Below are 12,751 nucleotides of genomic sequence, written 5' to 3' on the forward strand. Positions count from 1 at the left end.
GATCATTTTTTAGTGTTAAGTAGTCAGTAAGCCACTAAATTAAGTCGGCCCATAATGCCTAGGCATAATAGAGGCTCTGTTTGCACTGCAACCAATTATTATAAAAGTATAATCCCAATGTGCTACTTGCGAAGAAATAAATGAATTTGGATTTGAAATTTGAATTTGAAATTTGAATAAGTATTGTGCACTTGACTGACAAATGTTTTTTGACATGTACTGTACAGTGCACCCGGTGAAGACACCTTGAAGCATTACAAGAGACAAGTGCACTTCCTCACTGGTGTTCTCCAAGCTGAAAATTGTGTGAGTAACTTTTGTCACTGTTTGTTTCTTGGTTTGTTTCTTTGTACAATTGTAATTGTGTGTTGAGCAGAGCTTGTTACCTTCGTAGTGTGATTAATGTTTGAGTGATAAAATATCTCATGTCCAGTATACAGTGTGTTGTTAATAAAATAGTCAGTTCTCTTATTAAACTCCTCTATATACAGTCAGCTCTCTTATAAAAGTTCCCTATAAAGTTCCTCTATATACAGTCAGTTCTTATAAAGCTCTTTCTACAGTCAGCTCTCTTATAAAGCTTCTCTATATAGTCAGTTCTCTTATATGGCTCCTCTATATACAGTCAGCTCTTATAAAGTTCATTTATATACTGTCAGCTCTCTTATGAAGCTCCTCTATATACAGACAGCTCTTTTATAAAGCTCCTCTTTATAAGAGCTGACTATATACAGTCAGCTCTCTTGTAAAGCTAATCTGTATACAGTCAGCTGTTATAAAGCTCCTCTTTGTACAGTAAGCTGGTATAAAGCCCTAAATACAGTACTACAGTTTTTAGCTAATATTATTAACCAGCACTTGGAGACACCTTCCCAGTCTTTTCAATTTCCCATCCACTTTTTCAGTTGTATTTACAAAAAAATGCATGTACTCACCTAATTATAGTTGCAGGGGTCGAGACTCGGCTCCTGGCCCCACCTCTTCACTGAATGCTACTAGGTCCTCTCTTCCCCTGCTCCATGAGCTTTATCATACCTTGTCTTAAAGCTATGTATGGTTCCTGCCTTCAGTACTTCGCTCACCAGACTGTTCCACTTCCTGACCACTCTGTGACTGAAGAAATGCTTCCTAACATCCCTGTGGCTCATCTGAGTCTTCAACTTCCAAGAGTGACCCCTTGTTTCTGTGTCCCCTCTCTGGAACATCTTGTCTCTGTCCACCCTGTCTATTCCATGCAGTATTTTGTATGTCATTATCATGTCTCCCCTATCCCTTCTGTCCTCCAGTGTCGTCAGGCCGATTTCCCTCAACCTTTCTTCATAGGACATTCCCCTTAGCTCTGGAACTAACTTTGTTGCAAACCTTTGAACTTTCTCTAATTTCTTGATATGGTTGATCAAGTGTGGGTTCCAAACAGGTGCTGCATATTCCATTATGGGCCTGACATACATGGTGTACAGTGTCTTGAAAGATTCCTTACTTAGGTATTGGAATGCTAATCTCAGGTTTGCCAGGCGCCCATATGCTGCAGCAGTTATCTGGTTGATGTGTGCTTCCAGAGACGTGTTCGGTGTTGTATTCACGCCAAGATCTTTCTCCTTGAACAAGGTTTGCAGTCGTTGGCCACCTAGCCTATACTCTGTCTGCAGTCTTCTTTGCCCTTCTCCGATCTTCATGACTTTGCATTTGGCAGGGCTGAATTCGAAAAGCCAGTTGCTGGACCACATGTCCAGCCTGTCCAGGTCACTTTGAAGGCCTGCCTGATCCTCATCTGATTTAATTCTCCTCATTAACTTCACATCATCTACGAACAGGGACACCTCTGAGTCTATCCCTTCCATCATGTCATTCACATATACCAAAAATAGCACTGGTCCTAGGACTGACCCCTGTGGGACCCCGCTTGTCACAGGTGCCCACTGTGTTACCTCATCACGCACCATGACTCGTTGTTGCCTCCCTGTCAGATATTCTCTGTTCCATTGCAGTGCCCTTCCCGTTATGCGTGCCTGATCCTCTAGTTTCTGCACTAATTTCTTCTGAGAAACTGTGTCAAAGGCCTTCCTGCAGATGCAGTCAAGATGCAATCAACCCACCCCTTTCTTTCATCTCTTACTTCTGTTACTTTATCATAAAACTCCAGAAGGTTTGTGAAACCGTGCTGGTTGTCATTTATACTTTTGTTCCATTCCAGGTGCTCCACCACTCTCCTCCTGATAATCTTCTCCATGACTTTGCATACTATACACTGGTCTGTAGTTTAGCGCCTCTTTTCTGCCTCTTTTTTTAAAAATAGGAACTACATTTGCTGTCTTCCATACCTCAGGTAGTTGCCCAGTTTCAAGGGATGTGTTGAAGATTGTGGTTAATGGGACACACAGCATTTCTGCTCCCTCTCTAAGGACCCACAGGGAGATGTCTGGTCCCATTGCCTTTGAGGTATCAAGGTCACTTAGCAGCTTCTTCACCTCCTCCTCAGTGTGTATGTATGTCATCCAGCACTTGTTGGTGTATTCCCTGTTGGTGTCCCCCTCTGCCCTGTCTTCCCAGAATCCTTCCTGTATCCACTGTGAATACTTCCTTAAACTTCTTGTTGAGCTCCTCACATACCTCTTGATCGTTTCATGTGAGTTCCCCACTTTCTTTCCTAAGCCTGATCACCTTGTCTTTGACTGTTGTCTTTCTCCTAATGTGGCTATACAGCAGTTTCGGGTCAGACTTGACTTTTGATGCTATGTCATTTTCATACTGTCTCTGGGCCTTCCTCCTTATCTGTGCATACTCGTTTCTGGCTCTTCAACTGATCTCCTTATTTTCCTGTGTCCTTTGCCTTCTGTACTTCTTCCATTCTCTGGTGCACTTAGTTTTTGCCTCCCTACACCTTCGGGTAAACCAATGACTCCCTTTGGTCTTCCCATTAATTCTGTTGCCCTTTGGAACAAACCTTTCCTCTGCCTCCTTGCATTTTGTTGTTACATATTCCATCATTTCGTTTACTGACTTTCCTATAAGTTCTCTGTCCCACTGAACCTCCCGCAGGAAGTTCCTCATACCTGTGTAGTCCCTCCTTTTATAGTTTGGCTTTTCCCAATCTACTCCTGTTACCCTCTCCACTTGCAGCTCTACCATGTATTCAAAACTCAGAACCACGTGATCGCTAGCTCCTAGGGGCCTCTCATATGTGATGTCCTCAATGTCTGAACTGCTCAGGGTGAACACAAGGTCCAGTCTTGCTGGTTCATCCTCCCCTCTCTCTCTGGTAGTGTCCCTGATGTGTTGATGCATGAGACTTTCCAGTACCACATCCATCATCTTGGCTCTCCATGTGTCAGGACCCTCGTGAGGCTCCAGGTTTTCCCAGTCAATCTCCCTATGGTTGAAATCACCCATAACCAGTAACTTTGCTCTGCCCGATTTAGCTCTTTGTGCCACCTCAGCCAGTGTGTCCACCATCGCTCTGTTTTTCTCTTCATATTCCTCTCTTGGCCTCCTGCAGTTCTGTGGTGGGTTATACATCACTGCAATGACTACCTTATGTTCCCCAGACTGAATTGTAGCTACTCTATAGTCCTTTTCTCCCATCTCACCCATGCTTTCTATTTCCTCAAAACCCCATCGTTTTTTTATGAGTAGTGCAACCCCTCCTCCCCCTCTGCTCCTTCTGTCTTTCCTCAGGATCTGATATCCTGGTGGGAAGACTGCATCTGTTATTGTCTCAGTGAGTTTTGTTTCTGTGACTGCTATGATGTCTGGGGACTTCTCATTCTTCTGATTCTTTCATGCCACTCCTCGTATTTATTTGTTAATCTATCTGCGTTTGTGTACCACACCTTCAACTTCTTATCTGTCATGGTGGTCCAGGGAAAATATTGGGGTTGGGGAGTGGGAGCCCTGGAGGGGGCATATGGGGGTTTGCAGTGTGGGTGGGGTTTGTGTTGGGGTGGGTGAGGGCAGAGTGCCCTTGGGGAGCTGCTGTAGGGGTGGAGTTTGTGATGTCGGGGGTGGGGGAGCGGGAACAGTGTGTGGGTTTTGGTTTAGGTTGTTCAGTTGCATTGGGGGTTGTCGCAGTTTGGGTGGGGTTTGTGATGGGGGGGTGGGAGCAGAGCACCCAAAGGGGGCTGCTGTAGGGGTGAGGGTTGTGATGTGGGGGATGGGGGCAGAGGGAACAGTGTGTGGGTTTTGGTTTAGATTGGTCAGTTGCTTTGAGGTTGTCGTGGTTGGAGTCCTTCTGCGGGTGTTTCTGTAAGGTGTGTTTGCCCTTCCACCTGAGTCTGGGTTCTTCTCATCTTCATTGCATCTCATTCCTCCTTTCGTCTTTGCACCCTCTCTCTCAGTATCATCCTTTCTGCTTGTGTTCTGTCGCGATCGAGGTACACACTCCGGTACTCTGATTTGGCCCCTCAGTCTTGCTTTCTCCTGCAGGATCCTGGTTCGAGCTGATTCCACCTTGAAAACTACTTTGACTGGCTGGTTCCTTCCACTCGCAAACCACCCAATTCTCTGAAAATTTGTCAACTTGGGTCATGTCTCCCTCACCTATTGCTTTCATGATACCTTCGATTGCTTTCTTCTCCTCCCGGTTTCTTTCATCATAGGTTTCCCCTTCGACTTCTTGGAGTCCGAAGACAAACACTGACCTCTCTCTCTCTTCCTCCCACTGTGTCTCCCTTTGTATCCTCTGGGGTGTTTTAGTTCCTTCCATTGAAACATTCCTGCCTTCAGTCCCTGCCCTTGCTGCAGCCCCTATGCTCAGTGGACTGTCTTTCCTGCTCACCTGTTCCTTGATACTGCAGTTGTCAGTTGGAGTCTCTGCATGTGTCATGTGATGTATCAGGTGTGATGTACCAGGTGTGATGTACAGGATGTGATGTACCAGATGCTGTATCAGGTGTGATGTACCAGGTTTTATGTACCAGGTGTGATGTACCAGATGATGTATCAGGTGTGATGTACCAGGTGCAATAAACCAGTTGTGATATGCCAGTTGCAGTGTACCAGGTGTGATGTATACTGTGTAATGTACCTGATGCAATGTACCAGGTGTGATGTACTAGGTGTGACATACAAGGTGTGATGCACAGGGTGTGATGTAAAAGGTGTGATGTACAGGGTCTGATATACCAGGTGTTATGTACTGGATGTTATGTACAGGGTGTGATGTACTGGGTGTAATATACAGTATGTGATGTATTTGATGTGATGTACTGGGTGTGGTGTACAGGGTGTGATTCCTGGATGTGATGTACAGGATGTGATATTCTCGGTATAATGAACAGAGTATGTTGTGCAGGGTGTGATGTTCTGGATAAGATATACAGGGTGTCATGTAATGGATGTGAAGTAGAGGGTGTGATGTACAGGGTGTGATGTACTGGGTGTGATGTACAGGGTGTGATGTACTGGGTGTGATGTACATGTAATGTACTGGATATGATGTACAGGGTGTGATGCAGTGGAAGTGATGCACTGGGTGTGATGTGCAGAGTATGATGTATTGAATATGTTGTACAAGATGTGATGTTCTCAGTGTGATGTACAGGGCATGATGTACCAGTTGTGATACGAAAGGTGTGATGTACCAGGTGTAATGTACCTGGTGTAATGTACCAGGTGTGATGTACCAGGTGTGACATGCCAGGTATGATGCACAGGGTGTGTTGTAAAAGGTGTGATGTACAGGGTCTGATATACCAAGTGTTATGTACTGGATGTTAAGTACAGGGTGTAATGTACTGGGTGTAATATACAGTATGTGATGTATTTGATGTGATATGCAAGGTGTGATGTACAGAGTATGATGTACTGAATGTGATGTACAGGATATGATGTTCTTGGGGTGAACAGGGTATGATGTACTGGGTGTGGTGTACAGGGTGTGATGTCCTGGATGTGATGTACAGGATGTGATGTACTGAATGTGATGTACAGATTGTGATGTTTGGATGTGATGTACTGGGTGTGATGTACAGGGTGTGATAAACTGGGTGTCATGTTCAGTGTGTGATGTACTGGGTGTGATGTGCAGAGTAAGATGTACTGAATATGATGTACAGGATTTACAGGGTGTTATGTACATAGTGTCATATACTGGGTGTTATGTACATAGTGTCATATACTGGGTGTCATGTACAGGGTTTAATGTACAGGGTATCATGGAAATATAAACACATATGCAGTTTAATGTGATCCTTTATTGACAACGTTTCGCCCACACACTGGGCTTTTTCAAGTCACAAACAGATCTACCTGGAGTGGAAGGTATGTGAGTACCTTCCACCCCAGGTAGATCTGTTTGTGACTTGAAAAAGCCCACTGTGTGGGCAAAATGTTGTCAATAAAGGATCACATTAAACTGCATATGTGTTTATATTTCCACTGTGTCGGTATTTTATACCATTTATTTCCACAGGGTATCATGTTGAAGGGTGTGATATACCAGTTGTGATGTACATGTCATGTACATGGTGACATGTACAAAGTGTGATGTACATGGTATGCACTGGGTGTCATTTACAGGGTGTGATGTACAGAGTGTACTGGATGTGATGTACAGGGGTGATGTACTGGATGTTATTAAATACAGGGTGTGATGTATTTGGTGCAGTGTACTGATGTGATGTACAGGGGGTGATGTACTGGATGTGAATTACAGGGTGTGCTGTACTGCATGTGATATACAGGGTGCGATGTACTGGATGTGATGTACAGGTTGTGATGTACTGGATGTGATGTACAGGATGCAGTGTACTGAGTGTTATGTACAGAGTATGAAGTACTGAATGTGATGTAAAGGATGTGATGTTCTTGGTGTGATGTACAGGGTATGATGTACCAGGTGTGATGTACCAGGTGCTATACCAGGTGTGATATTCAGGGTGTGATGTACCAGGTGTGATGTACAGGGTGTGATGTACAGGATGTGATGTACTAGGTGTGATGTACGAGGTGTGATGTACAGAGTGTGATGTATTAGGTGTGATGTACCAGGTATGATGTACAGGGTCTGATATACTTGGTGTGATGTACCAGGTGTTATCTACAGGGTGGGATGTTCCAGGTGTGATGTACTGGATGTGAAGCACAGGGTGTTATGTACTTGATGTGATGTACATGGTGTGATGTATCGAATGTGATGTACAGGGTGTGATTTACTGGATGTGATGTACAGGGTCTGATATACTGGATGCAGTGTACTGCAGATACATTCATCACTTTCAAAACTACAGTTAGAAAACATCTTATCTCCCTGATCCACCCCGACAACTAACTACATGATAACCACCTGGTAGTTCACAATTACACTCACTCACCCACTGACTATAAACCCAGAAATACTAATCTTAATCTTAAAATAATAAATCCTAACTAGTCATAAGTTTGCCTATGATACTCAAATATATACACTTTGTATTGTGCCAAAACAAAAGCATTCACATTGCTAAACTCACAAATTATGATGTAGTCACTTAGCCTTAATACCATAATCTGTAAGGATTTAATGTTAAGAATTAATCTAAGTCTGCTCGAAATGCCTAGCCATGCTAGGTGTCCTAGTGGCCCCCTCTGTAATTAGTATTTTATAACATGTAAACCACAAAATACCCAAAACCTGTAAACCCCACATTGTAACCATTATAGAGAATAAACTTGAATTGAATTGAATTGAATTGTATGTGATATACAGGGTGTGATGTATTGGACGTGATGTACTGTGTGTGTGATGTACCTGGTGTGCTGCACAAGGTATGATGTACCATGTGTGATGTACAGGGATTGACGCATTGGTTATGATGTACAGGGCGAGATATACTGGGTGTAATGTACAGGGTTTGATGCATTGGTTGCAATGTACAGGGCAAAATATATTGGGTGTAATGTACAAGGAGTAATCTGTGTGTGATGTACTCCATTTGATGTACAGGGGCTGATGTGCTTGGAGTGATGTATATGGTGTGATGTACAGGGTGTGATGTACTGGGTGTGATGTACTGAGTGTGATGTACTGGGTGTCATGTACAGGGTGTCATGTGCTGGGTGTCATGTACTTGGTGTCATGTACTGGTGTCATGTACAGGGTGTCATATACTGGGTGTCATGTGCAGGGTGTCATGTGCAGGGTGTGATATACCGGGTGTGATGTACATATTATCACGTACATAGTGTCATGTACAAGGTGTAATGTACAGGGTGTCATGTTCTGGGTACCATTTACAGGTTGTAATATACAGGGTGTCATGTACAGGGTGTTATATACAGTGTGTTATGTACAGGGTATTATGTACAGGGTGTCATGTACATGGTGTAATGTTCAGGATGGTGTGTACAGGGTGTCATGCACAGGGTGTCTTGTACTGGGTGTCACATACTGAGTGTCATGTGCAGTGTGTCTTGTACAGGGTGTCATGTACAGGGTGTCATGCACAGGGTGTCCCAAAATGCCTGTACAGCAGGTTATATATTGTGATGCCCTCATGGTAGATGCTACCATTGTAGAGGCTGTCATAGTAGAGGCTCCCATGTTATAGGCTGTCATGGTAGAGGCTCCCTTGGTAGAGGCAGTGGTAGAGCCTGTCATGTTAGAGGCTACCACGGTAGAGGCTGTCATGGTAGAAGCTGCCATGGTAGAGGCTACCCTGGTAGAGGCTGTCATTGTAGAGGCAGTGGTAGAGGCTGTTATATTAGAGGCTGGCATGGTAGAGGCAGACATGATAGAGGCTGTCATGGTAGAAGCTGTCATGATAGAGGCTGCCATGGTAGAGGCTGTCAGGGTAGAGGCTGTTATGGTAGAGGCTGTCATGGTAGAGGCTGTCATGGTAGAGGCTGTCATGGTAGAGGCTGTCATGGTAGAGGCTGCCATGGTAGAGTGTTACAAAAAACGCGATTCTAAAAGCTTAGAGATCTCCAGTGAATACTAGAAAGGACTGCCCTTCTTGCATCCAGCCTGTTACTGGGTTTTCGTAACAATTAGTCAGTATCCTTGTCCAATTATCCATTAGAATTCAGTATGATTCAGTAGTGCTTCAGGATTACAACTGGTAGGCTACTACTAGAGAAATTAAAATTTAATAAATTTATTAATTAAGTTGTCTAGGCATATATCAAATTAAATTAAATTAAATTAATCACAGTAATCAAAATAATATTAATCACTTCTCTCATGTACAATATTATTGTGCTGAAAGTACATATCACATTCATATGTCTTAAGTACCGTCTGGTACATTGTTAACATTTAAATATATATATACAAATAAGTTTGTGTGTATGTGTGTAAGTGCTCTAAGTAGTTCGCTATGTCTCACGGCTCGAGTAGACTTAAACAAGTGACTGACAAAGTCCTCAAATGAACTAACTTCTTGACCAACTGGCAGTCAGAACAGTCTGCTTGAACAATAAAAAGAATGCTAAGCCCAATAGCAATATAACAAGCGACTGCGACACAGAATCAGGAACAAGTAGATAATATAACGACACTAAGTAGGGACCATCAGCAGATCCTCCACAAAAGCCACCAAGCTCCCATAATACTGAATGTAAGTTCAGCATAAGAAAATCACCGACTGTGATAGTACACAGATACCAATACAAATTAGGTCAGAAGCTACAGCTCAGGACCTGAGTTGCTCCAAGTGTCTAAGCAACACACAACCTCAGTACAACGTCGAAAATCACTAAGTCTCGACAGTGTTCTGTGAACAGAGTTCTACAGAACATACAACAATAATGAGATGAGAGACGATCTTCCAACAAGGGCCAATAAGGGAGATTTAGGCTCGTCTTGTCTAGAATACGTCTAACCACCAAGAGAGTCTAGACCAGACTGAATACTTCATGCGAGGTGAGGACACCCCCCCTCGATCACGTGATAGCTCCGTGGACAGTTGCTGCCCAGCAACAGAAGCCGGCAGAGTAACGAGCAAAGAGCGATAATTACAGTAGTTAGACAATCAAGACTTGAACTTTGAGCACATAATATGTGTGTTACATCCTACCTAACAACATAACTAAGTCAAATAATAATATAAAGCAATATATTTACGATTTAGCTATTATCGCAAATATAATCAATATAAAATTATATGAAAAGGTAAAAATTATATACATATACATATACAGTGGACCCCCGGTTAACGATATTTTTTCACTCCAGAAGTATGTTCAGGTGCCAGTACTGACCGAATTTGTTCCCATAAGGAATATTGTGAAGTAGATTAGTCCATTTCAGACCCCCAAACATACATATACAAACGCACTTACATAAATACACTTACATAATTGGTTGCATTCGGAGGTGATCGTTATGCGGGGGTCCACTGTACTATATTCATAATATACATTGTAACCCATTCAGGGGTTGAAACATAGAGGCTGTCATGGTAGAGTCTGCCATGGTAGAGGCTGTCATGGTAGAGGCTGCCATGGTAGAGGCTGTCATGGTAGAGGCTGTCATGGTAGAGGCTACCAAGACAGAGGCTGCCATAGTGGAGGCTGCCATGGTAGAGGCTACCGTGGTAGAGGCTTCCGTGGTAGAGGCTTCCGTGATAGAGGCTTCCGTGGTAGAGGCTGTCATGGTAGAGGCTACTATCGTAGAGGCTACTATGGTAGAGGCTGTCATGGTAGAGGCTACTATGGAAGAGGCTACTATGGTAAAGGCTACCATGGTAGAGGCTTCCGTGGTAGAGGCTTCCATGGTAGAGGCTTCCGTGGTAGAGGCTTCCATGGTAGAGGCTGTCATGATAGAGGCTACTATCGTAGAGGCTACTATGGTAGAGGCTGTCATGGTAGAGGCTACCATGGTAGAGGCTTCCGTGGTAGAGGCTTCCGTGGTAGAGGCTTCCGTGGTAGAGGCTGCCATTGTAGAGGCTGCCACTGCAGAGGCTACCATGATAGAGGCTGTCATGGTAGAGGCTACTATGATAGACGCTACCATGGTAGACGCTGTCATGATAGAGGGTGCTATGGTAGAGGCTATAATGGTAGAGGCTACCATGGTGGAGGCTACCATGGTGGAGGCTGTCATGGTAGAGGCTGTCATGGTAAGGCCTGGCACTGCAGAGGCTACAATAGTGGAGACTATCATGGTAGAGGGTGTTATATTAGTCTTCCCATAGTAATGGCTGTCATGGTAGAGGCTACCATGGTAGAGGCTGTTATATTAGCATCCACTTTGATGGAGGCTACCTCCCATATGGCAGAGGCTACCATGGTTGAGGCTACCATAGTAGAGGCTGCCATGGTGGAGGCTACCATGGTAAAGGCTGCCATGGTGGAGGCTACCTTGGTGTAGGCTAGCATGGTGGAGGCTACTATGGCAGAGGCTGCTATAATAGAAGCTGCCATGGTAGAAGATACCATGGTAGAAGCAGCCATAGTAGAGATTACCATAGTAGAGGCTACCATGTTAAAGGCTGTCATGATACAGGCTACTGTTTTCTTTTATTTTATTTTATTTTATTTTATTTTATTTTATGTCTTTGCAAACAGTACATTGAGATTTTGTATTTACAATAGTGGGATGCAGTGCAAAGAGAGCCTCTTTTATGCATAGGCATTATGGGCCAACTTAACATTATTAGCTTACAGTCTACTTAACACTAAGGACTATATCATAGTTGTACAGTAGGATAGTAGTTATTTCATAGTTGTACATTAGAATATTAATTATAAATGAATGAAAATTTGTATAATACAAAGATATATTTATATTCAAAAATGCTTTTTGTGAAAAACAATGATTCAATTATATTCCTGTCAACAATGGATAAAAGGTTCAAAGTGATTGTTTCAGTTATGATGTGGGAGTACATAGGTGAATAAGTGTGTACTGAATATTTAACATTTAGTCTAGGGTGATTAAGTGGCTTTTGAGAAGAGTCTTAAATTGATTTTCAGACTGGGTTACTTTAATATCTTCTGGTAATGAATTCCATATTTTGGGGCCCTTTATGTGCATAGAGTTTTTACACAGCCAGATACAGCGATTGATAAACAAAGAGGTCGACTGTACGTCATTGTAGGAGCTGCCAGATATCACCGGCTCTTCAACACGCAAGTTATACTTTTGTATCAGTCAAATCACATATTACTCGGGTAGATAATTTCCAGTAGATCCTTCATGTGTTAGCTCAAATCACCGACCAGTATGTTTTAAATAAGTGACCCACTGATCAGAGCAGATCGACTGGTCCGAACCCTTGACTGGTCCGAACCCTTGACTGGTCCGAACCCGGGACTGGTTTCAAACAGTTTCGTTGGACAATAAAGCAGACTGTAAACGGATGGGTTTGTAGGCGCCCTTATAAACACAAACATTAAAAATCAGGAATGTGACGGTAAGCTGTCCAATATACAAAAAGAGTTAGAAACAGAAATACAAATAGCTAGAGCTTCATTTAAGGTTATTAATATAATATTCAAGAGGTTGCTAGTAGAATTGCAGTAAATCAACAATTCAAATCATTATGAAGCTGTGTGTAGTCTGTGGTCAGTCAAACAAACGGGCTTCCACATGGATAAATTGTCATTTTTGTGGAAATTGGTGTCACGCTCCTTGTGCAGATATCCCAGAACTAGCTACAAGCAGTATTAAAACAGAGAAGTGTTTTTGGGTATGCCCAAATGAGGAAAATCTGTGGACTAAAATCACAAGGGTATTAAAAGAGGATAACATCAAAGCTGCTTTCATAGAAAACCTGGAAGCTTTCTACAACAGATGGGAACATAAAAAGTCTGGGCTGAATGGTACTGCCCT

At 43.1% G+C, this 12,751-nt stretch overlaps 1 protein-coding gene across 3 annotated transcripts in view; it reads left to right on the forward strand.

Annotated features, from left to right (window-relative positions):
- LOC128687713 (Vesicle transport protein Use1) overlaps window positions 1–12,751 on the forward strand; it is a 243,882-nt gene that overhangs the window by 89,250 nt on the left and 141,881 nt on the right. For all 3 annotated transcript variants that reach the window (XM_070083965.1, XM_070083964.1, XM_070083966.1), the window contains exon 3: window positions 228–306. In XM_070083965.1, the coding sequence (XP_069940066.1) occupies window positions 228–306 (79 nt within the window). The remainder of the gene's footprint in view (window positions 1–227; window positions 307–12,751) is intronic.

Source organism: Cherax quadricarinatus, chromosome 11 (genome assembly GCF_038502225.1).
Source record: "Cherax quadricarinatus isolate ZL_2023a chromosome 11, ASM3850222v1, whole genome shotgun sequence".
NCBI classification, from domain to species: Eukaryota; Metazoa; Arthropoda; class Malacostraca; order Decapoda; family Parastacidae; genus Cherax; species Cherax quadricarinatus.